Source organism: Elaeis guineensis, chromosome 4 (genome assembly GCF_000442705.2).
Source record: "Elaeis guineensis isolate ETL-2024a chromosome 4, EG11, whole genome shotgun sequence".
Taxonomy (NCBI): Eukaryota; Viridiplantae; Streptophyta; class Magnoliopsida; order Arecales; family Arecaceae; genus Elaeis; species Elaeis guineensis.
In genome coordinates this window covers 29991363-30017867 of record NC_025996.2, presented here as the reverse complement: position 1 = coordinate 30017867, position 26505 = coordinate 29991363, and the positions used below count along the sequence as shown (strand labels likewise).

At 43.2% G+C, this 26505-nt stretch overlaps 1 protein-coding gene across 2 annotated transcripts in view; it reads right to left on the bottom strand.

The window, feature by feature from the left end:
- Positions 1–10575: 10575 nt before the first annotated feature.
- The window catches only part of LOC105043173 (pullulanase 1, chloroplastic), a 71097-nt gene continuing 55167 nt past the window's right edge, over positions 10576–26505 (bottom strand). For both annotated transcript variants that reach the window (XM_073256123.1, XM_010920617.4), the window contains 7 exons: positions 18696–18770; positions 12859–12947; positions 12570–12647; positions 12206–12344; positions 11135–11244; positions 10950–11049; positions 10576–10857 (listed from right to left, as the gene is read on the bottom strand). In XM_073256123.1, coding sequence (XP_073112224.1) covers positions 10747–10857; positions 10950–11049; positions 11135–11244; positions 12206–12344; positions 12570–12647; positions 12859–12947; positions 18696–18770 — 702 coding nt within the window. In that variant the 3' untranslated portion in view covers positions 10576–10746. The remainder of the gene's footprint in view (positions 10858–10949; positions 11050–11134; positions 11245–12205; positions 12345–12569; positions 12648–12858; positions 12948–18695; positions 18771–26505) is intronic.

Genomic DNA, 26505 nt, shown 5'->3' with positions numbered 1-26505 from the left:
CCTGACGAGTTCAGTCGAATGTCGTCCGGCGCATTGTCGGGTGAACGACAACAAGTCGGATCCCGATGCTCTTGCGTCGGGTATTCATGATGTGTCTTTTGATATACGGTGGTAAGCCGAATATCGTCCAGTCGTGGCTCGGTCGGCAAGTCGTAGATGCGACTAAGGTCGCGTTGTGCGATAGATGGTGTTAAGCCGAATATCCTTCGACCGGCCGTAGCTCGGTCGGGAGTCGCGACGTCAGTCGCGTAGGCTTTCGCCTCTCTTTGGTCGGGGCCCGGTCGGCTTGTTAGCCGATGGTTTGGCCCGAAAGTCCGACCGTAGAAGGAGTGTCAACTCCCGTCAATGCAGATGCATCGGTCCTCGCAAGAGTCCGATGTGTCGTCGAAGGTCGAAGGAGTGTAACTCCCGTCCTATATGGGCGCATCGGTCCTTGTAAGGGTCCGATGTATCGTCGACCATCGAAGGAGTGTCAACTCCCGTCCATGTAGATAAGTCGGTCTTCGCAAGAGTCCGATGGATCACCGACGTAAAGTCGTCGGCTTGAGGGGATACCGAGTCCAAGTCGGTATGTCGGGGCTTGGCCTTGGTAAGCGCCGATCATTAGTCGAAGAATTAAAACTCCGAGATTTCAAACCGAATTCGTATTCCGACTGATCAATTACAAAGTTCACGGGTAATACAACTTCAAGTTGTCGGCGTTCCAAGTCCGGGGAATGGGTTTCCCTCAAGGGTCTCCAGTCGGTAGGCTCTCGGACCATAAGTGTCTGCTACTTGTAGGGTCCTTCCCAATTTGGAGCCAACTTCCCTTGGTCCAAGGGCTTCGAGACTTCCGCCTTCCTCAAGACCAAGTCACCAGGCCTGAAGAGCTTCGGTCTGACCTTGGCGTTGTAATACCGAGCGACCCTCTGTCGGTACGAAGCCATGCGAATTTGAGCCTCGTCTCGCAGTTCGGGGAGGAGGTCTAGGTCGGCCCTCCGACTCTCGAGTTGCCCGGCTCTTGATACCGCTCGACTCTTGAAGATGGCAGTCCAATCTCGAGCGGGATCATGGCCTCCGTCCATAGGCCAAACTGAAAGGCGACTCCCCGGTCGGAACGCGGGGGTCGTTCGGTAAGCCCACAGAACGGAGCCTAGCTCGTCGACCCAGAGGCCTTTGGCTTCGTTTAGTCGGGTCTTGAGTCCGTGGAGCAAGGTTCGGTTGGTCACCTCGACCTCGCCGTTGGACTGTGGTGCCCGACTGAAGTCAGTCGGTGCTTGATGTGGAACCTGGCGCAGAAGTCTTGAAGTCCTGGTTGTCGAATTGCCGTCCATTGTCGGTGACGATCGTATGCGGCAACCCGAACCTGAAGATGATGGACTTCTGGATAAAGTCCTCCATCTTTCGCTCGGTAATCTGCGCCAGGGGCTCAGCCTCGACCCATTTGGTGAAGTAGTCGATGGCGACGACTATGAACTTCCTCTGACCCGACCTGGTGGAAAAGGACCGAGAATATCGACCCCCCACTGGGCGAAGGGCCATGGAGCGACAATAGGAGCAATTTGGCTGGCCGGTTGGTGTTGAATGTTGGATACTTTTGACATGGTTCGCACCTCCGGACCAACTCGGCCGCATCCTTCTTCATGGTAGGCCAGTAGTAGCCTTGTCGCAGACTTTGTAGGCCAGAGACTTGCCCCCCAAGTGGTTCCCGCAAATTCTTCGTGAACCTCTCGGAGAGCGTAGTCGGCGTCGGTCGGTCCCAAGCACCTAAGCAGGGGAAGGGAGAACGACCTCTTGTAGAGTCGGCCATCCATGATACATATTGAGAGGCCGACCATCGGAGTCGCTTGGCCTCCGCGGGATCTTCGGGACCGATCCCGTCGTCAGATACCGAACGATCGGGTCCATCCAACTTGGTTCGGCCGTTAGCTGCTGTACTTCTTCGACCCGATCGATGCTCGGCTGCTCGAGGTTCTCCACGAACGTCCGACCCAAGGAGTCGAAGCCGAAGTCGCCAGTCTGGAAAGTGCGTCGGCACGGGCGTTCTCCGACCTAGGGATGTGAAAATTTCAAAATACCTGAGGCATGCCACGAGGTCCTTCACTTTCTGAAGGTATTTGACCATGGTCGGATCTCGCGCCTCGAATTCGCCCTTGACCTGCCCCACGATCAGCTGAGAGTCGGAGAACGCTCGGAGGCTGTCGACGCCCAGCTCTTTCGCCATCCTCAAGCCAGCGAGGAGTGCCTCGTATTCGGCTTGGTTGTTGGAGGCCTTGAAGTCGAACCGGAGGGCGTACTCGGTGACCACCCCATCCGAATTCGTGAGCAGGAGCCCGCCCCGCTTCCCTGAGCGTTTGAAGCTCCGTCGATGTGGAGTACCCAGGTGGAGATCGGGTCTGGCTCAGAGACCGCATCTCGTCCCGGGTCTTCAGCTCCCGACCCTCGGTCGGTTGTCGGGCACTCGGCGATGAAGTCGGCCAAGACCTGAGCCTTCAAGGCAGGCCTTGGTCCGTACTGAATGTCGAACTCGCTGAGCTTCATCGCCCACTTCGCGAGTCGTCCAGATGTGTCCGGTCGGCGCAATATGGCCCTCAAGGGCTGGTTGGTGAGCACCACTATGGCGTGGGCCTGGAAGTATGGACGGAGTCGTTGCGCGGAGACGGTCAGGGCGAAAATCATCTTTTTCGTCTCCGAATATCTGGCCTCGACCGTGGAGCACCTTGCTGGTGTAGTAGATAGGTTGATGGGTTCGGCACTCGTTTTCTCAGACGAGCACCGAACTGATCGCCTCAGAAGATGTGGCCAAGTAGAGATACAAGGTTTCCCCGACCTGCGGCTTTATGAGCAGCGACGGAGAAGCCAAGTACTCCTTTAGGTCTTCGAAGGCCTGTTGGCACTCATCCGACCAAGAAAAACCATTTGCGTGGCGCAAAGTTTTGAAAAATGGGAGGCACCTTTCAGCTGATCAAGAAATGAATCGGCTGAGAGCGACGATTTTTCCGTTCAGCTGTTGGACCTCCTTCTTGGTGTTCGGATGACGCATGTCGAGGATTGCCTTTATTTTCTCAGGGTTGGCCTCAATCCCTCTCTGAGAAATGAGGAATCCGAGGAACTTCCCTGAGGTCACCCCAAAAGCGCACTTGGTCGAGTTGAGCTTCATTCGGTGTCGTCGAAGGGTGCGGAAGGTCTCCTCGAGATCCTGAACATGATTCGAGATCTGCGCACTCTTCACCAGCATGTCGTCCACGTAACCTCCATGTTGCGCCCGATCTGATCTTTGAAGACCTTATTGACAAGTCGCTGGTAGGTGGCGCCGGCGTTCTTCAGTCCGAAGGGCATCACCCGATAACAGTAGAGGCCCTTGGGAGTCACGAAGCGGTATGCTCCTCGTCTTCAGGCGCCATCCGGATCTGGTTGTATCCGGCGAAGGCGTCCATGAAGCTGAGCAGTCGGAATCCGGACGTCGCGTCTACCAGCTGGTCGATCTTGGGAAGTGGGAAGCTATCCTTTGACAGGCTCGGTTAAGGTCGGTGTAGTCGTGCAGATCCTCCACTTTCGTTGGCTTTTTTGACCATGACAACATTGGCAAGCCAATCGGGATACGTGGATTCTCGGATGAAGCCTGCTTCGAGTAGCTTGTCCACCTCTTCGTCGATGGCCCTCTGCCTTTATGGAGCGAAGGACCTTCTCTTCTGCCTCACCGGCCTCATCGTCGGATCGATGTTGAGTCGGTGGGTTATTGTTTCCGGGGGGATGCCCGACATGTCTGCTGCCGACCAAGCAAATATGTCGGCATTAGCCATCAGCAACTCCGTCAGTCGGCGTCGTTCTGGGTCGGACAGTTGAGACCCGACCCAAACCTTCCTGTCAGGATTTTCTCCTATCGGGATCGCCTCGAGCTGCTCGGCCGGCGAACCTCGCTCTTCCTCCTCCCGTTGGTCCAGCTTGTCGATTGTCAGGGAACCCCTCGACTCGTCGCTTTGAGCGGAGATCTGGAAGCATCGTCGGGCGAGCTGTTGATCTCCGCGCATCTCTCCGACCCCATTTTTGGTCGGGAACCGAACGAGGAGATGGTACGTCGAGACAATCGCTTTAAGGGCGTTCAATCCGGGTCGTCCAAGGATGGCGTTGTAGGCCGAAGGAACTTGGACGACCGCGAAAGTTAAGTGGACCGTGCTTTACTGTGGTTCGGTGCCGGCCGTCACGGGCAGGGTAATTTCTCCCTCTGTCGTGACGGCGTCTCCGGCAAAGTCGATCAAGGGAATGGAAACCCTCCTAAGTCGGTCAGTTGACAGTTGCATCCGGGAGAAGGTCGAGTAAAACAAAACATTCGTCGAGCTTCCATTATCAACAAAAATACGTTTTACATCATAATTTGCTATTGTCGCCGACACAACAACAGCATCGTCGTGGGGAGTTTGGATGCCCCGAACGTCGTCCTCCGTAAAGGTGATTACGTCGTTCGGGCGTGGCTTTTTCGTCGGCTCCCCTCCCGCAGATGTCCCCGGGCCCAGCCGCTTGGAGATCATGTTGATGACTCCGGCCGTCGGCTGATTGTTCGCCGCTTCTTCAGTCGGCTGGGGTTGTCGATCGACGACCGGTTGGGTCGGCGGACCCTTCCGAAATTTGCCGAGATACCCCCGGCGGATGAGAGCTTCGATCTCATCCTTCAGCTGGATGCACTGCTCGGTGTTGTGGCCATGGCCTCGGTGAAATCGACAGTACTTCCGACGGTCGAGGCCCTTTGCCTTCAGAGGCGGAGGCCGTCGCAGGTATTCTTCCCCCTCGATCTCCATTAGAATCTGTGCACGAGGAGCGGAGAGAGGAGTGTAGGAATCATACCTGGGGCGTGTCGGCCTCGGGGTTTGTTGCCGGGGCGATTTTTGGATTCGTCGGGGTGGCGAGACCCGACTATCGGTCGGGGGCCTGCTGGGTTCAGTGGGCTCCCGACCTTTCCTCCGCTTCTCTTTCGGGCCTCTGGGCTCGGCCAAGCATCGGTCGGATGCTCCTTCATCCGCGCGCATATACTTGTATGCGCACTCCAGTAGCTCGGCATATGTCCGGGGGAGGGTCTTGTCCAGAGAGTAGGTGAATCGGGATGCCCTCAGGCCCCGTTTCATGGCTGAGACAGCCATGTCTTCGTTGAGGTCCCGGACCTCAAGCGTGGCCGTGTTGAATCACGCCACGAAGTGCCGGAGTGTCTCATTTTCCCCCTGTTTGAGGGAGAAAAGGCTGTCCGACGTTCGCGGCGGCTTTCGGCTGGTGCCGAAGTGGGCCACGAACGAGTGCCCGAGCTGCCCGAAGGAGTGGATACTTCTCGATCGGAGACCGGAGTACCAGGCCCTGACAGCCTTGCGGAGTGTGGCGGGGAAGCCGATGCAAAAAAGAGCGTCGGTTGCCCCTTGAATCGTCATGAGAGTTTTATAGCTCTCGAGGTGGTCGACTGGGTCGGTGGAGCCGTCGTATGGCTCCACGTGTGGCATCTTGAACCGACTGGGAATCGGTTCGTCGAGGACCAATCGGGAGAGAGGTTGGGCGGTCTGGAAGTCGACGTCATTCGAAGACTTCTGGCCGTCCATCTGCAACTGCGCGAGTCGACGGTCGATTTTCTCGAACTGACGCTCGTAGTCGTCCGCTCGTCGATGCTGGGAGACCCCGGGAGTGGAGTCTCCGGAAGATTCCGAGAGGGAGGCCGACGGCGTGCGCGATCGTTTCTCCCTCCTCGCCCGTTCCAGCGGGGAAAGAGAGGGCTGCTGGGACCGTCGGTCATCACGCCAGGGCCGCTCCTCCTCTTCTCCGTGGGAGCGTTGTTGAGGGCGCTCGTACGGAGGCGACAGGGATCGGCGCGGTCGGCGGCGGCTGCTCCTGGAGGGCATCGGACGGGCCGCCGGTTGTTGCTGGAGGCTCTTGACTGCGTCCGTCAGTACAGTCATCTGCCGTACGATGGCCGCGATCTGCGCCTCCGTGGTCACCGCGGGGTGTAGAGAGCTGAGCTCCGCCACCGGCGGTGGCGGGGAGGCCTCTTCCCGACGGGAAGAGCGCCTTGCCGATCCGGTGATCCTCGATCGCTGAGCTCTTGTCTTTGTCATTCTGTCTCCTTCCTGGCGCGCCAATCTGTTGCGGCCAATCGCCTCGTCGTCCGATCGCCGGGGAACGTGCACCTGCAAAAATGAGAAGTCCACACTGACCGGAGGCGGCTCCGGCGGGGACCCTCCGACGGTCAAGTCAGAGAGGTGACTGGACAACAGTGAAATGAAGACAGAGAGCTCGATCGAGGGAGAGAGAGGGAGAGAGGAGCGAGCTTGTGGTTTTGGAGTCGAGAAGTGGGGGGAGCGGATCCCTTGCACTGTTGCCTTCCCCGATTTATATAGTGGAGCATGGTATGGCACCGTCATTAATGGCGCAGACAAGTGAGGAATTGTCAACTCACTGTAGATTGTCAGAGTCGCCGTGAAAGTGTCACGTCGCCGTGGGGCTGTCAAATCACCAGGGTTGACAATGCCCTCAGCGGGACAATGCCTCCAGATGGCCGTGCCGCATGTTGCTGTCAGAACTGACAAGGTCTGGCGGCTGTACGGCGATCAGAGGAGTCGACCGACCCTAGGTCGGTGGCCAGCTGAGTGGCGTCGGGCTCTTCCGTTGGTCGACGAGTTTTACGTGAGTCGGCCATCAGACCTCCCGGTTCAGTCGGTCGGGAAAGGTGCGCCCGACATATCCTTAGTCGGTCGTGAACCGATGATTGGTCGGTGATGGCGTCAGTCGGTCGGTCCGACTGTCAATCGGTCGGTCGGTCTGACCGTCAATCGGTCGGTCGGTCCTTCCGACCATCGGTCGGTCGGTCGGTGGGTATTCCCCAACAATGGAAATCTTACATAATTTTAGAGATTACACGAATATCATAGAAATATGCTTCAATAATTCTTTAATAAAAAATATATGATGATGGATTCAGAAAATATATTTTGATAATTTTTTAATATATTTTAATAATATTTTCCAAATGAGGAATTTTCCTTTTGAACACAAATGAGGGCGATGATAATTGGTAAATCCTTGGAAAGTGGATGCATGGCAAAGGTCAAGCATCCGGGCCAAGTGGCTAATCATCGCCTTTATTTGGTAACCAGAATCATGACCATATCATCACGTGTCTTGTCGAGGATTTTTTTTTTTTTTTTTTTTTTGGTGTGTGTGTGCAACAATTAAGGATGGGTTCACTTAGCATGCATGCATACATCAAGAGAAGATCCATAGCAAGCTACGTCTCTATCCAATCCAGCAATTTATTGTTTCCTTCTCCACTGAAGCAAAAGAAGCGATCTAGTTTCGAAAGAAATTTTGGCATATTAGGTGGAACGCTAGGAGATACTACGCACCGGGGGATTGATTGTTCTAGACATAACCATAAAGCAAAGTTACATGATGGCACTTAAATATATAACTGACATAATATGTTTTTTTCAATTGTTTTAACATAAAAATAATTCATGAATATGTTTTCAAGAAATTATTGTGATACATGATAATATTGATCGGATGCCATCAATTGATCGGCGAGGAGTTGCTTTAGGAAACGGGCGGGAGCAGGCGGTAATTTGCAAATCCCTTGGATGGTGGATGCATCCATAAGACCGGGCAAAAGGTCGGGCGTTCGGGGGTCGGCAGGCCAATCATGACCTTTACATGCTGACCGGACTTATGACGCCACTTCTTCACGTGGCTTGTCGAGGATGGGCCCGTCGAGCACGTTTGCGCCAGGCTGGCGCCGTGATTGGTCTGCCATAGTGGTCCCCTAACTGGTCTCATCGTGGTGGGTTTTTTTTTTTTTTTTTTTTTTGGAGTAATCATCACTATGCGTGTCAGGACTTGAAACCATCTAATATAATTTTATTATGTCAGTTGTATCAGCTGCTACTGGAAACCGGGGGGACCAAAAGAGGACAAAACGTGGAGGACCTCCACTGGGTGATGAAGGTGGAGCCCAGTGGTCTCATCCAAGGCCAAATTCAAATCCGGAGCCTAGTGTGCATGCCAGTCTCACCATTATTAGTCAATGAAGTCAGCCTTTTCTTTACCCGGATGTCCTTCGGAATATTCTGGTGACTGATGCGTCCGTATGAATTTGCTCCAAAACTTTGCAAGGCAGCCAATCCACCCAAATAAACAAAAAAAAAATTCTGCGGTATCAGCTCCAAGCACGTAGGCTCTCTCTCTCGCTCTCTCTCGCGCACACACATCCGATGTGAGAGCTGAAATTACCTTTTTTTTTTTTTTTTAATTTTGGTAAGGAGTTGAAATTACCTTTAATGGCTGTTATTTAACACTCAGATTGTTTTAAGGTTTTCATATCATTTTTTAAAATTGTTAAACAAAGATATGTCAAGAAAAATATCATATAAACAGGTGATGAATTTTATACGAAAACATGAAAATGAAAATGAAAACATCGTTTGTTTCTCTCTTTCCATAAGCTCCAAATCTCTGCTGAAAGCAACATATCCAAACCCCTGATTGAATTCTGCCTGTGGCTCTTTTGCCTCCAAACACTCCGAAGTTCCAATTGGGAGAATGGCAGGTCATCTGGGTAGTAATCTTTCAGGAGTGAACACCATATCGTTCTAGCGAACGGACATTGTAAAAATAGGTGATCAACCGTCTCAAAAGAAGCATCGCATAAGGAGCAGCGATCTGATCTTTTCCATCCTCGCTTGCAAAGGTTGTTTTTGGTCAGGATTGTGTCCTGATATGCGAGATATAAGAAGAATTTAATTCTCTCCGGTATGCTGATTTTCTAGATCACTGTACAATAATGCGGTCGCAGCCCTCCATCAAGAAGGAATCTGTAGCAAAGTCTGATCGAAAAATTTCGTGCTGTAAACCACCTCTCTTCAATTGAATCCTGCTGTTGAGAAAGGTGGATAGTTGACAGATCCCGTCTGAGTTTCTGATGTTCTGGAAGTGCAACTGATATTGCGTAAAGAGACGAACTGTGATGATCCGCAAGAGCATTGATAGCTTCCGCAACCACCATATCTTTATTATGAAAGCAGGCGTAAATCTTTGGGTATTTATTCTTGAGAGAGTGCTCGTGAAGCCATATATCATCCCAAAACAGAGCACATAAACCATTTTGGATTTTAAACTTCACAAAAGAACGAAACAGTGGTTTAACCTGCTGAACAACCTTCCAAAAGCAAGAGAGCCATATTTTGTGTTAATCATTCCAAGTCGGCGCATCATGACCGCTACAAAACAGTTATAGGTGCTGCAGCATTTTAATTTGGAATCCAGTTTGAATTGTGCATGGGATCAAGACTGCTCAAAATTGAACGCACTAAACAAACCACACTAAAAACATAAAAATACACCTTTATCCACAATGAACTTGAAAAATCGGATATCTTGCATCTCAGCATCTGTACTTGGAATATACCATGCAAAATTACCAGCATGGGAGCTCGGTTTCAAAGACAACATTAGATCTTATTACCAAAAAAAAAAAAAAGACAACATTAGATCACCCTCAAGCTGAGACAGGGTGCCGACTGTAAGGTTCTTGCTACTAAACTTCTTTTGGTCTAGCTAATAAGTTCATCTTTAACTTTTATTCTTAAATATCATAAAACCTGATGCGATTTGCTGCAGTAATGATGGTATGGCGCCCTTTTTTTTAATCCAAAAAATGGGTGCGCATTGGTATCCAGAGACGCAGAAACAACTACTTGCAGTTTTGCCCAAAGGCATCACATGTGCCAGTTGTATGATGCCAAATTATGCATCAACTTTATTTTAGCATGAGTTCACTCACAGACTCACGAGGCAAGTCACAAGGGCAAATTGGATGACGGACTTTGAGCTCCAACAAAGAGTTCAATATGCTTTAGAATGAGCGCATCGTCCACTCATAGATTTGATGGATTTCATATGCTTCGGTCCCTAGGGATTTCAAGAAGAAAATGAAAAGGAGAAGTGTAAGCACAACATGATGTAGAAACGACTGCTATATCGCTTTCTAGGATTTGATGATGCTGATACTTTCAACACATTATATAACTCGCAAGCTTTGTAATGCAGGAAACAGGCAGCCTGGGGCATAGTAGGCAGGTGAAGGCCCGGATGGGGCAATCATATCAGTTGTTGCCGATCATTTAGGTTCAAATACAGCTACCAAGTCAAAAACTAAACCTAGGATACGGCCTACACTGCAAACCCTAGTGCTGGATTATCAGGATGTTGCTATCAACCTTAACCACTGGAACTCTGAAAGTTCCTGAAACTCCCACCAATCTTCCTAGTCTACCGCAAAGTATATTATCCAACTCGAAAAAAGCAGCATCCCATAAAAAATAAAAAAAAAAAAAAAAAAAACCACGACAAAGATTGCAATTGTGAAGGACCAAAATGCACTGACAGATCTGATACAGATGAGTAAAAAAAATGTGAAGTGGATTCTAGTTAAACCATGCAGCCTTCAGACAAACACACGAGATTTGTGGAAGCTAACAACGGAACCATCAATTACAAAAAATTTTTCTTCCAGTAATATGGACATATTGATCAAAAAAAAAATGAAACGTTCACACCAATAGCATCACATTCATAAAGGTTGCACAAGGCATTTTTATTTCCATCAGCCTTGTATATTTCCAAACTCAATCTCAATTTCTTCTATGACAAACTTCAGACATGTTACTACTGCATCTAAAACAGTGACCAATATACCAACAGCTTTTGCACCCTTATGAAAGCAAAAGATACAAGGCATGCTCAAGCACCCCTAACTTCAACAAAGACTGACGTTGTTCTCCGAGGAATAGTGAAACATCCGGATGCAGCCTTGTATGATGATTCTTTAACTAGTTCATCTGCTAATTTCAACTGCACCAGTTCTCATTAGTCAGAACTCATAATCGTAATTTTGTCCTTTATCCAAAATAAAAAAACATGATCACATCAAAAAAATTAACTACCTGCACAGGATGCAACTGAAGCATTCTTGATTTCAATGCAGGAATTTGTAATGAGATTTCAGTGGGGCATGCATTGAAGACAATAACAATATACGAATAGCTGCAGCAAGTAATAAAACTATTAACATCATGTAAAATTGCATGATCTGCCCCAAATTATTTTCTTTTGCGTGGGGGTACATTACATTGGATCTAGCTGAGCCATGCCAGGTCTTCCTTCATGTCCATCTTCAACACTCATAACAATGGCTCCCGGGACCCATGAGGGCCCTGTATTATGAAAGCGGACTCTTTCCTAACAAACATGAAAGTCAGCAGTAGAGAATTGAGACAATATAACTATTATAAACGATGAAATTCAAAGTAGATCAGTGTCATGCAATTGCATGTACAATTCTGCTTTGATGAATATATCACTCAGCTTGAATCAAAAACTGGCTGCATAAAACTAACTCAGAGGCAGAAATACATGGCCCACTGGTTACATAAACTATACCATGTGTTTGTTCCCACTTCCTTATAGGCAAGAACACAGAAATCCAGATCGCTTAGCTCCAGTGCATGTTGGTAACATGATTCAAGAGGATAAGCTCTCTAACTCATTGCATATAAGCATGGACGCGCATGCACACACACACACACACACACACAGAGATACATACATATACGTGTATATGAAGTTATGCTATTTTGTGCTCGGGTGGACCAGGAAATTGGTCCACCCACCCTCAAATCAATGACAGGTCAAAATTATCCTGGTCCACCCACCCTCAAATCAATGACAGGTCAAAATTCAAGATCCAAAGTTCCAAACTGTTGAACATGATTGACACTACAAAAAGGCCTGAAACCAAAATTCATGTGTTTTGGAGGTCTCTAATCTAATTATCGAATAGGTATGCAAATGGATAGTTTTTTATAACGTAGGTCATGGTCAGCAGTTTGGATCTTAAATTTGGATGGTCTATATCATCGATTTTGAAGGTGACCCGACCAAATTCCCGGTCCATCCAAGCACACAATAGCACCTCTCTGTATATGTACATGTTTCCGTCCAAAGTATTAATTGAAAAAAAAAAAAAAAACAACAAAAAATGCTTTTTGGTAATTAAACACCAAAAAAAAGTTTAGGTCAAGCATTTCTATAGCTTTCGAATTATAAACATGATTCTAGTTTATAATAACTTTTAGTGTGTGTGAGTCAATTAGTTTGATATTTTTTACAGCTTTGATTGTCAGCACCAGTATATTAATACCTGAATGGCATTGGCTGTCCTCAGACGGAAAAGAGGTGAAGAGTATCTAATCTTCAAAAGATCTACAAAATTGTCAACTGCAGCAAGAATGTGATGTTTATGAGGCTTGAAGGATGGATTTGCTAACCGTGGCTTAATCCTGGGAAAATTAAGTTTGCAATTACCAAATTAAATATATCAAACTGACAATAAACCAAAAAGAAAAACATAATGTTCATATACTGCTGCAATGGCTTGGATAAACACAAAATATGTATGTCTTCAAAGAAAAGAAATAAAACTATGACCTGTTTGAAGTGAAGAAAATGCTATACTGAATCACTGATACACTAGTTAGTCAAACAACAGGCAGATGCATACTTACAGAGGCCAATTCTTTTCATTCTTTTCTCTTGGAGGAAGTCCAACACCCCAGTTGTTTGATTCATAACTAAAGTCAAGCCTTAATATACGGGAAGAAAAAACACAAAGTTAAAATTAGGTCAATACATACAGTAAAAAGTGTACCAATATGTAATTGTTTTCCCCTAATATGGTGATGTTACACATCTAATCTGAAAGACTGAAAGTTAAAACAAATATGCTTGGACAAGAGAACATGAGAACTAGTGTAGCATAGCCACTCCAGCTCTAATAAAAATAGCAAAGCTAACCTGTTGAACCAATCACCAGAGTTATATGAGTCACGATCAAGGGATTTTGACCGCAACAATTCATCGCCAGAATGGAAAAATGGTATTCCCTAATGAAAGAAAAATAACATAGCTCATGCTGATGATCTTAATTCCAAGATATTAGACACAAGGCATCGTTTAATAGTATCACTATGAGATGAAAACTGGTGGAAAAAATAAAAGTCAAGCAACAGAATATGGAAGATGCAAGGCTTCAAAATCATATGTTGGCACAAATGTATACAAGTTTCAATTTAAAGCAGACCTCCATCTTTGTTTTGGTCTAACTAAAATTACTCTATGACCATCAGATTGTAATATCATACCCACAGTTTGTTTTCATAGAATCACATAGAAGATATGATGTTTCACATTTTATAGCATTAGGCAGGGTTGCATCAGAACATTGGGAATTAGTATTGTAATTGAGAAAAGTCAGTATAAATTTTGGGTACCCAGTTCTTATCAATCAAGGCAAAGATAAGGATCATTTAAGTTTCCTATTCACGTACATCCATTTAAATGATGATACAAGTTGACATTTATTAGATAGATGCTCATGATTTAGAAAACCTAGCTTATGTTTTTAATGCTTTCTTTTTCCAATTCTTCTTTGAGTGTCTTTCGTCTTTTCCAAGAAACTTGTTTGATCTGGTGGTCAAGACAGCAACTCTTCATGAAGAAATCATGAACTGAGTGCAGATAATATTAAGATCTAGATTCTGTTTCTCGATTAACTTGATAGGACAACTTCTAATTCTAAGAATCCCATATTAAAAGAATAAACTAAACTTTCACTATATTGTGGAATCAGTGGCTTAGGAAGATATCATGAAAGAAGTACAACAGAAAAATATGAGCATTTATCATCGGTAGTTCTTTACCTTACCGAGGAGACAATGGTTGGTCTTTACAGCTATTCACTTAGTGTATCCTTTGCCATATGGATTGGTTGAAAATTGAAACAAAAATAAGTAGGATAAGTGTTAATGTTTGAATCATGTCCTACCATAGTATTTACTCTTTAAATAACAGTTTTACATAATGGTGCTTATAAAAAAAAATAATAATAGAGGAACAACTCTTTTATTACATATTGGAACTTAGATCATTGCAAACTTGACTGATTATCAAGGCAATGGATCTGCATCACCATAGACCGGATGTGTGCGTAACACAGACAGAGAGAGAGAGAGTTTTAAGTGCAAGGTTTTAAATACTGATACCAAACCCTGTACCCTTTTTCCATCAGCATATTACAGCACTGATATGGTGGTACCAGACCATACAAAACCAAACCAATAGCTACAAAGAAAAAAAAAAAACCATTGGTATAGACTGGTACCATTGGTACGGCTGGTATGGCACCGTGTGTATGCACCAGTATGGCTGGTATGTATCAGTACACAAAGTTTCCATGTCTCAACACCTGTACCACTACTGATTTGCATTGGAATGACAAGGTACAGGTCGTGCCTCCCCATTCTGGTGGTTCTTGAATTCATGGTTTAGTGTTTTAAATGGCATCCCCAATATGTGGCTGGTCAGGAAATAATGTAATGCATATGTCGTACATAGACACATTAGCATTTTGTATCTTTTAAATATTAAGAAAGCACATAAAAGTACAATAGTAACATCAACAAAATTAAAAAAAATTAACAATACCCTAACAAAGATAACTATAACGTTATTGTTCTTAGAATTAGTACTTTATACTACAATATTATTAACAAACTAATTATATTAACAATAAGAAGAGTATTAGCAGCAATTAAACAACATAGCAATAGATTAACACATTAATAATAACAGTGACAACTGATTATATGGCACAGCAACAAAGGCAGCACATTGATAATAACAACACAATGACATTCATTGCATCAACACCTTTCTAAAAGAAAAAAAAAAAAGAAAGAAAGATAACATTGGACTCATAGTATCTTACTATTTATTACCATCTATCCATTGTCATTTACCAATGCCATAGCTGCCAATGACTGTTGTCATAACCGTGATTGGTAGTGCCATAGCTACTGTCCTACAATCTCAAAATCATCTACCTCCCCTACAGTCCTCTCTTGAGTTTAGGAGATTGGGGCCTAGGATTCAGGGTCTTAAAAAAGAGGAGTGAGGTTAGTAGCCAGGTGAAATCCTTCACTTAGTGCTCAAAACTCGCACTCAATTTGCATGAACCCACCTTACCTGCATGGCTAGGATAAGAGTGGGTAGCATATGCGGTTGCATAATGCTGAGTATGCCCACCTGTTTTGCTCATATGTAGTCTGGTCACATAAAATAACTGCATTGAGGGATCATGGTCACATAGCCACATATGCAGTCACTACATTGATTTTTAAAACAATGAGAGAAAACTAGCTGGGTGACAACATGCTGCGAGTCAGAGGTAGCTTAGGAGAGGGGGAATTGTTGGATGAATCATAGAAATTGCTGGGTGACAAACTAGGACTGTATTGGATGGGTCATAAGACATTGTCGATCCAATTTGGCATCACATGACCACAGGAATTCTTTTTGGTTACCAATATATAAATTGAAAAGGCGAAAATAATGAGTACATGGTGGAACAATGCAAAGATGCAGTGAACCATATATGTGAATGCTGAACACCTAAACTAGGCCATAGCCACAGTTGCAACAATCACATAAAATACGAGCACCTTCATATGTACAAAGCCTCATACAATCAATATGCTAATAAACAGCCAAATACCATGATAGATCATCAGTCAATAGTTCCCCAATGCATGTTAGAGACATGAGATATTAGGGGTCTTAATGAAGAGGTCTACAAGTTGCTAAATAGACACAATACACTAAAGCAATAAAATATGCAGGCAGGAGTGGCAGACAAAGCAATGTTCAATCTCATTCTACTGCTTTCAGAAAATAGGCTTGCTGTATGAAAACAAGTGAGGATGCCACAGTAAAGAGGTTTAGGACTAGCAAATGTGAGACCCCTCTACATGAAAGATGACAAAACAGAAAAGCTTCTATTGTGTAGTAAGTAATCATAATGTACTCAACCTGTCAATATCTTGTCTCCTGGTTGCTCAGAAGATGAAGAAACCACCAAAGAAGGATATAAAATCTAGTAACTGGTACATTGATCAATCACTAACCCAATCAGCACTGATAAGTATCCAAGGAAGCATAATCAGCTACATTGTCAACACACACAAAATTTGGGTGACTGCACACACACACACACAAGAAGTGCATGACAAGTTTGCTTTATTTCATTTTTTAGGCAGAGGGGAATCCTTTAACAAAATGAGATCAGCTGACAACTCCCATTACTAAATGAGATTTTCAAAGACCTTGCTATATATAGGATAGGGTAACATTGGAGCAGAATCCCTAAGTACTGGGTGGCACACAAGCCTAAAAACATGCAGCAGCAAGCACCCTTAAGGATATAGGTAACCACAAGCCTTGTCAAACAGTTAACAGGCTAGTGATTGATTAAGTACTGATAGTCTGATACGATAATCAGATTCTTCAACATGCGGAATGAGACAATGCCACCTGCAGTGTTTAAAGATGGCATGATTCTGAGAGCTAATAATGGACTGAAAGACAGACAACATGATGGGAAGTGCTCAAACTAGGAAAGAGAGGCTAAAAAGGTGCCAAAACTTGTGGGAGTGCAGAAAAGGTCAAGAAGAGGCTACATGTAGAACTTAATAAGAAGATCAAATCAGGATCCTTCATGCTTGTATTTGACAAAAAAGGGTCAACTCATAACGAAGACGATCATCAGGAAAATGGACGAGGTTGTCATTCCAGCAAAAATGAAGGTCGTTCATCCTTGGTACCATATTTTGCTAAACCCAGATGTCCAAGCAATTCTTGTCTTCATGAATGGCTTACAGTTGGTTGAAACCTCGCTTGTAGGGAGGGAAATGGAATTCAAGAGTTGTTAGCAGACAAGCCTAACCATCCAGATTCTAACAATATTGGATGTTGGTTACTGTGACATTTGAGCTTTCATGAATATATTGGCTTTAAAGTGAACTAAACTGCAGACAGCATTGGTAGGTCGGAGCAAAATCATAAAGTTAGTGCCTTATGTGTGCACTCAGATGAAAGTCCTAGTACCTTAACATAGAAGAGGAAGTGGGAAAATTGGTGCTATAAAGGACAAAATTTTATAGAGACATTGGAATTAGACGGATCACAAGATCTCTAGGGCAATTAATGAAAGTTCCCACACAAGAAACCCATTCCCAGTACAGTTGATTGGCTCCAGATAGAATTCTAGCATTATAAACTACTTGTTACATACTGAGAGAAATTCTATAGGAATAAAACAAGGACAAACAAGCAAGGTCTCTAGATTTTGTTCTTACTCCAGTATTTAGGTCACTGAAGCCAGTATATCCATTATTGAGATCAAAGTCATGCATCAATACTCTTATCTCCAGCAAAATTTCACAATGAGATTCCATGGTAGATTTTTGAAATATATTTACCCATGGTTAAACTATATTATCATAATTCTATGGAATTTATTGCACAGCCAACATTTCTATTACATTTCGATTAATCCTAGCAAGACTGCAATATGGTGCTTTTCAGTACCCTCATGTAAGAAATGAAGGGGTCAATATGTAAATTTCCCCCTATTTCAGTTAACATGCATAGAAATCTGAGGATGAATACACATGGGAGTTAGTCCAGGAAACCAATCACCAAATCACCTGAGGTAGCAACAAAAAGTTACTTTGAAATTTAATAACCTGTATTTCTGGGAAATTATCAATCACTCATAAAGGTTGCAGACTTATGATGGATTTTATACTTTGGTTATGGTCCTCTTGACTTGCTGCAAATATTCAAATGGCCTGGTTTAATAACTATAAGTCAGAACAGGAATTATTAACAAGAGGGACTCCGATGCATATGATCAATTTAGTATTTTTGATCAGCAAACAAAAAAAACTGGCCTACAGAGGTTTTGCCTTCTCTGTACATCCACCTTTAGCGAATCTTATAAATTGGTGATAAATTTGAAATGTCTAGATACAATATAATGATATATACAGCTGGCCTCATTTGAATCAGCCATCTGTACCATCCCCAGCATATATAGTTTAAGGTCCAACTCATGCATCAGAAACTAAATTTCACTTCAACAACCCAAACAAACTCACCACTGTTATATTTTATAGCAGTCAGTGGTTGTGGATAAAAATTAAAGCTTGGCAATCTCATGGCATATAATATTAGGAGACACGAGATTCTAACATCTTAATATTTTCCAACTTTTTGCTGCTGTTCTATTCTATCATAATGATGTAGGCAGCATTCTGCAGCTGCTATTCCAAGACTAAAACACCATTTTTATCTATTTATTTATCTGGCCCAACATAATGGACTTCTGATCTTTCTCAATTGAAAAACAAAGATCAGATCTCTGATCATCTAGGTAGACCCATCTTAAGGAAAAAAAGATAAGGTTATTTGCCATTTTATTGAGGAAACATAACCTTTTATCATGCATGCTACAGACTACAACCTTCACTACTCATTCCTTGTTATTTCTTAGAACTGAAAAACCCTAACAACCCAAAGTAGCATACTACATGACTCAGTCAACAAATGTTTATTTCTTAAAACATTCAAATACCAGTAGTGAAAATCAACAAAGCAGATGCCGTTATAAAAAGATAAAAAAACCCCTCCCATTTAACATATGTATGAAATCTTTGAGGAAAAAATCAACATAAAAAAATGAAAGATTATATATAAAATACAAAGTATGCATGACTAATAAGCACAAGACAGACCTGTGAAAGAGCTACAAGACTGGAGGCTAAATGATTCATCCTACATCTGTCATCTACACAGAGTTCCAGTACAGTCTGCAAACAAAATAATCAAATTCTATGTAAGCAGAAAAGGTAACCATTTGAGCGACAAGTACAAAGGCATGTATGATGCATGCTCTCATTGCATGAAAAACAAAGAGGTGAGAATGGTTTGAACATATAATCTAACTACACAAGAATTTTAAAAAAGATAATAATGAAGAAAAGCATGATAAGAACAAATTTAGTGACCAAGAATTTCTTCAGCATCATGCACCACCTGAACCATCCATCAGCATTATGCACCACCAGAACAATTGGTTATAGGCCTTCTATGTTGAGCCTCATATTCATTGCTGACCATTTCAGCGAGGACCCTGGGACAAGTTTAGTCTCACAATGGTTGTGTGCAGGAAGATCTTGGGTGCCTAAACAAGACCAAGGACCCCAAATTATAACTTTTGGCTACCCTTTTTGGGAGGTCATTGGGTCATTACAGAAGGTATTAACAAGGACTCGGGCCATGACCCATGCTTGACTAGGAAACACTGCAGCACGTGCCCTTTTGGGGCTGACAATGAGCTAGTTGTGATATCTGGATTGAATTTGTAATTAGACCCTTTCTATGGCAAGGGCACTGAGGCCTAAACGATAGGTGGTGCATGAGGATCTGTGTCGGCATGTCTTTACTCCCATATAGGTCATGCATTATGTAGATCTTGGGTACTTAAAACAGGACCAAGGATCCCAAATTGAAACTTTTGGCTAGCCTTTATGGTTGATATGTCATTCTACTTTTCTTATCAGCTTGAGCTTTTGGATCAATTGGTTAATTAACATAGTATTAGAGCTCAGCAAGGTTTCAAATACCGGTAGGATGCTAGGACATCCCACTATCCGTAGTTTGAAGACAGGATGAGTTGGGAAATGAACCTGCATGGGAGGATACGTCATGAAGCATCCCAGTTTATGAAAAATCTCAAATGGCCTCATCCCACGGCATTCAAAACCTTGGTGGCTCAAGTTCTTTGAAGACTCGGAGATTGTATCACTCCAACTTGGTTATGGATTTAATTGTCCTTGATTATCTATTATTTTGACTCTTGTCTCAACTTGGTTGACCTTCCATGTGCATGGTCTAGGGTGCATGCAAGGGGCTAGGTGTAAAGCCTAATACTCTTTGTTGACCCTTTCCTTATGACTTACACTTTTGGGTTTAGTTGGCTAGCGACATTTTATACCACTTAAGATATGAGGACCAATGTGAGAGTGTGTTTAGTGCCAACATCTGTTATGCATTGGTAAGATTATAGGTATCTATATAAGGCAAAAGAACCTAAATAATACCCCTTCCAGCTATCCCTTTTGGATAAGGCCTTCGGTTATTACAAATTGTATTAGAGTGGACCCAACCCATGGCCCATGTAGATTAAGGGATGCTGCAACATGGGCCCTTTTACTACTGGCCATGGAACGATCATGGCATTCGTGATTGGATTTGTAGCCTTAGCCTAATGAGGATGCCAAGGCTTAGACAAAGGGAGTATTTGAGGATCATGCAAGCATGTGTTCCAGCTAGACCAAGTCGTGTGAGTGCTGAGAAAATCTTGGGTACTTGTATAGGCTAGGGAACCTAAATAATACTTCTTGGCTAGCCTTGCTGGGTGAGGTCTTGGATCATTAAATGATCCATCACTACTACACCTTCACAATCTTCCATCACAAACTCAATATTCTTTGGAGATAATTGAGCTCTTAGTTGCCAGATCGAGAGCCAAAGGAAGTATGAATGAAGAAACAAATAATAAATGAATAATGTAATTGAAGAATATGCTTAGGAGCATGTGCGGGCTTGAATTTCTAAGAGTTTCCAAAATTGTATATTACCTCAAATAGAAGTTTTATACTCCTAAAGCCACAGTCATGGTTTGTTGAACTATCTTGAACCAAATAGTTTGGGCCACATTGAATTGAATTGACATAGAATCAAGATGATTCAGGCTCCCAAAAACTAGGCAAGATACAAAACCAGCCAAAACTAGACCACATCGAGCTAAATAGACTGGATTGCCTCGTTTCAAGTAATTTTGACCAAATTTGCCTAGATCAAACCACCCCTATTGCATAAAAGAGTCACGACCCTTTCTCCTAATCTTGATCTAACTCCTCTCCTCTCTTCGATCCTTCCCCTCGTCCCCCAATCCCGATCTCGATCCTGATCCCCTTGGTATGACTCAATGTTGACCCCATCAAGCATGTTCACCATGGCTCTCCACCTATATGCCAACATTGCAACTCGCTGGTCCACCATTGCTTTTGACATTCTCATCTTTCACAGCTAATCTACCATTTCCACCACCGCCATCTTCTCTGCCAATATCAATAGAATGTCGAAATAGTGCCCCCTTTCCATTTCCCCCCTCTCTCTCATGATTTAAGGGTAAGGCCTAGGGTTTTGAGTGAATTGGCACCTAACACACTGATCTGAGTATCATGTGTCGATACAATACAATATGGTACCATGTACCTAATCAGTATGACTCATGATATTTGGTTTTGTGAACCTTGGCCAAAGTTGTTGCATTCAAAACTAGAGCTTTAGATGCAAGTAGTGATGATCAGGAGGAGACTTAGAGGGCTAGATAAACTCATAGCTTGCTTTGGGTCATATAGCTTGGGTAATAATGACCTGGTGGGTGGCATTTTTTAAGTTGGCAATGACTGCAGTGACAATTATTTAGTGTTAGAGAAGGTAATGATTCTAAGCTGAGAATAGTCTATGGTTGCATTCAAGTAGGAGATGAAAACTACACTCACATTGGTGGAGGATATGGTATCAAGGTATGCCATCTTGGTACCGGCTCTGTGTCAGTGCCACCCCCTTACTGTGACATATGCTTAGTATGGAGGGCCAATTTGGCATATCGAGTGTCAGTATGCTTCTCATACTGCATATCGGTTTGGTACCAATACGGTATGGTATGCCTTATATGGCTTACTTCGGGATGGTATAGCATACCTTGTGTAGTATTATTTGGGATTTGATGGCCAAGGCTAGATCATAAGATGCTCTTAAAGTAGATTTGGGTCATGGATTTAGAAGCTACCGCTATTGCGGCAAAAACTATTAGAACAGAGGTGTACATTTGATTGGTTTTCTTTTATAATACTCAGCCTTTGTGGCTTAATATTGAACTAGGCTTGCTCCATTTGACTAGCCTAGTATGCTAGAATCAGTCCAAAACAGCCAAAGAACCAAAACCCATATGGTCCAAACTAGAAATAAGAAATAATAAAAAAATTGAAACTTTCTTAAGCTTGACACATGCTCTACACATGCTAGGGGAGAGGAGACACATGCATCACACATGCTATGAAGAGGTAGACTCCCGATAGGAGTAGCCTCCTTCGACTCCATGCAGGAGTCCGCTAACTGGGGACCTTCATGAGCACTAGATTCCCTCGAATCCACCTCTATTTAAGCCTACCCTAGTTCCCTTTGATCTTCAACACAGTTCTCAACCTCAAGTCGGGAGACCACCAGTGTTTTCCAAGCTTCGTTCCGAATGTCATCTACCATCGCCGTGGCCGAAACATTGCCGGAACAAGGTAATAAACCTCCAAGCCTTTAATTAATCATCATCCACATCTTTGCTTAGTCTTTAGATGAAGGTCTTCGGCTGGATGGTCGTTAGATTCCATCTCAATAGGGTGCTCTATTTTAATTTTGAAGTCCCCTATTTTTGGTTTTTTTTCTTCCATTGGATGCTCATCACCACCGGCCACTCGCTGCTACTCACCATCATTGCATGCAGTTGCTCTCTAGCCACCGCCATGTACTGACCAGATCATCCTCTATTTTCCCAATTGGAGGAGGCTAAAGCCCCTCTGCCTGTTAAAGAAAAAAAAAAGAAAAGGAGAGAAGAATCACTTGTTTCTCTTTCTTTCTCTCTCTAAGTTCTCTTTCTCTCTCCCTCTCTCTCTACCTATTCTATGGACCTAGAAGGGGCTCCCTAGCCCTTTGCTTTGAACCTGAGTTGACCCCAATGCAAGGGCCTTGAACCACCCTATTAGTTGGGTCATGTGTCAACACCACCTTGAGTCCTGGCCTTTGTTGAGCACCACGAGATTTAGTCATTGATCTCTATTAAGTCCTTGTATTTTGGTTTGACCATGATCAAATGAAGTTGCTCTGATCAGACTGACCCAAATCGTTAGGCACTATTGTCTGGTCAGTGCTATCCCTCCACCATCCTTTTCTCATACTTTTCCATCATTGTCCGAATTTTCAGTCGATATTCTCTGATTGTTGGAATTGAATCCATATAGGGGATACTATGATATGGTCTATAAGTTAAACATTTTGAGAAAATATTTTACAAGATTATATGGATTTTTTCATAGACTTGTAGGTTAAGTAATGTAACTTTTTTTTCAGATTTATCGATAAATTATAAATATTTTCTGAATCAAACTATTCATAATTTATGAACCTGAAGCATAGCATTTTATTATTGAATATGCCTTTTTCTGGAATATTATATGACTCATGGTTGAATGTATCAATTTCAATATGGATTATGCTCGATTGAGTTCGATATCGCATGATTTTATGCATCTTTCAATTTGGAACATAAAACATATTTTTTTTAAAAAAATATTATTGGAGATGGATTTGGACTTGCAGTCAAACTATGTTTTAATACTCTACTAGTGCCTAGTAGGGTTATATTTTGGCACTTGATATCCTGCTATTGAGGTTTATATGTTGGCACTTCAATGCCTTGACAATGAAGGTTATATGTTGGCACTTTGATATCCTGCTAATGGGGGATTATGCATTGACAATATGACTATTTCTAAATTTATTATCTAACCTAGCCACAAGATATAAGTGTGATCATAGTTCATAGCTAACAAGACGGACTTGACGTTTTGAAAGAAATTGGATTTATGAACGAAATTTAAATTTTGAAAAGGATTGAGTTCGCATGCATAATATTTTGATAATGCTGCACATATAGATTTCGCTTTAAACTGATATACTTCATATGCTTATTTTAAGTACATTATTATTTATCTTATTATCTGATTTATCTAGTTTAAGTGTTCATTACTTACTGGACCGTCCAGTTCATTATTCAATATTTTATTATTTTTATAGATTTTGAAAACTAAGATGGCATGTGGGTGTTTTTTGGAAGAGTGATTAGAAGCATAGTTCTGAATTTTTTTTTTAATTTTAGATTAGGGTATTATTAAAAATATGATGCAAGACAATTGGATATTATTAGAATTTGGTAATACCAAGGTTTTAAATATCGATACCGGATTTCGTGCCGGTAGCCGATCGTACCGTATGGTACCGTCTATACCGACAATAAAAAAATCAAAAAATATTCCACAACCAGCAAAAAAAAGACATCGGGCCGAACCGGACTGAACCGCACCAAACTGGGTGGTTCAACCCGAAACCGTACCGAACCAACTGGTTCGGACTATTTTCGAAAATCCGGCCAAAATCGTCCCGATTCCTTGTCGGTCCGATTCGACACGTCTCAAACCGTCCGGTTCGGGATGGTTCTGAAAATCATGGGTAATACAGTAAGTTCGATTTTAGTTTATTTAAAATTTAAACTTATTTAGATGACTATTTGATTTCGCTACTTGCTTTATGATATCATAATGAGATGCCTTCTATGCTTGTGGAGGAATTCTGTATAAGCATGTAGTGGTTACTGCATCCCGAGCTCATGAAGGTATGGTATCTTTCTACCCATATTAGCATTGTAAGTTATGGGACCAAAGATTTGAGGCATATAGTCCAGCTAGAATAAAAGAGAAAGGAGTAAAGAAAGTTTGAGATATCTTCCTCTATTTATTTTTCTTTATGTTCTTGTTTTGTTTCAAATAAAAAATCTCTCTATTCTAAAAGCCAAAATAGTAAAAGCATCCATAACTTAAGAAAATGGAAGGCTAATAGATAGTATGCTATGTGGAAAGGCATGTGTTTGGTCACATATGGCTATACATTGTGAAGATCTTGGATACTGATACAAGGCCAATGAACCTAAAAAAACCTTCCAACCAGCCTCTTTAGGTAAGATCTTGGGTTATTAGTCATTACAAATAGTACTAGAGTAGACCAAATCACAGCTCATGTAGACTAAAGGATGCTACAGCATAGGCCCTTTTGGGATTGACCCATGGTCTATCACAATGTCATACTGCCTGATATAGGGTATGTACCATACCATACTGGTATGGTGTTTTATATTATACCAATACTTGGTATGCTATCTCATACCATGCCGAACCGCATACTGACACTATAATAGGCTGGTACTGATACGGGATCCGATACCAAGATGGTAAACCATGGGTTGAACATGAGCTGAACATGGTATGCAATTGCATTTGAAATGTGATTCTATTTGAGATTAGACAAATGTATGCCATACCCTACCAAACTAGATGGTACAAAGCATATTGTGCCATACTAGTTCGGTATCAATACATGGTACAGGGGGCATTACAAAACCTGCCCCATACCAACACAGCAACAGGATGGCACTGGTCTGGATCCCCGTACCGAGACAGCATTCGTTGGATTGGATCCTTAGCCCGGTAAGGATGCTAGGATTTAAATAGAAGAGTATGTGTATACCCATGTGGGCATGTGTTTAGTTTGAAATCAACTATGCAGTATGAAGAACTTGAATACTTATGTAGAGGCTTGATCCATTGACCGACCTATAAGCATGCACGAATCTTGGCATAGGACCGAAAAAATTTCAAAACCGCATGAAATTGGCACATGAGGCAGAAGAGGACTCTTAAGGGGAGTCTGCCTCCTCCATAAAGTCCGATGGAAAGAGTCCTAGGGCTCGTTAAATTCCAACGAAACCTTAGGAATCACTCTATAAAAGCCATCCCCCTCACTTCTAAGAGCTCTCCATCACTGGTATGGCTGTCAAGTGCCATCGATTTCATCAAAAAGTCCCCTTGGTTTTCTATTGAGTTTTCTTAGCAAGCGACCATCAATTCTCATCGAGAAGAGGAACAAATACTTCACAAGAGATGAGGTATGGCAACTAAACCTCTTTCCCCTTCTTTTTTGGGGTACCATGGATGTCATCGCTCGTTGGGTGATCATCAGATTCTATCAATAGGGTCTCCCCTATTTTTCTTTTCCTTTTTCTTCCATGCTGGCGTGAACCATCAGCCACAACTTATCATACAAGTCGTCACCATTGCCTTGCCGTCCGGACAACACCATGCGTAGCCCATCAGCCCGTTGCAATCCTTGGAAGCATTAATCTTTCGTTTGTTTTGGAAGAAAGGGGTAAGAGACTTTCTTTTGTGTCAAGGAGAAAGCCCTCACTCTTCTATCTTTCTCTTTCCTCTCTCACTCTTACTTTCTCTCTCCTCTCTCTCTAGTTGATCCAAATGATTAGTAGAAGGGGATTTAGGGACCTAGTGATGGATCCTTGGTGGACTCCAGTAGGAGGTCTAGGTTGTTAATATCCACTAAGCAATTTTGTCTTGATATTTGGGTTTGATTCTATAGTGAAGTCATCGATGCAAGAAGGCTTTGAGCAGGGCACACAACATCTTGGTTTGGTAGATCACAGCGTGGGACTATACTTACCGAGTTATGTCTGCCGCTAGTAGAGGTAAGGATTCCCGAACATTGATCATTTATGTATATACACTATTTTCATGCGTTGATGATTTTCACTTTGCATGGTATATAATAATTGTTATTATACAATTATCTATTGAAGAT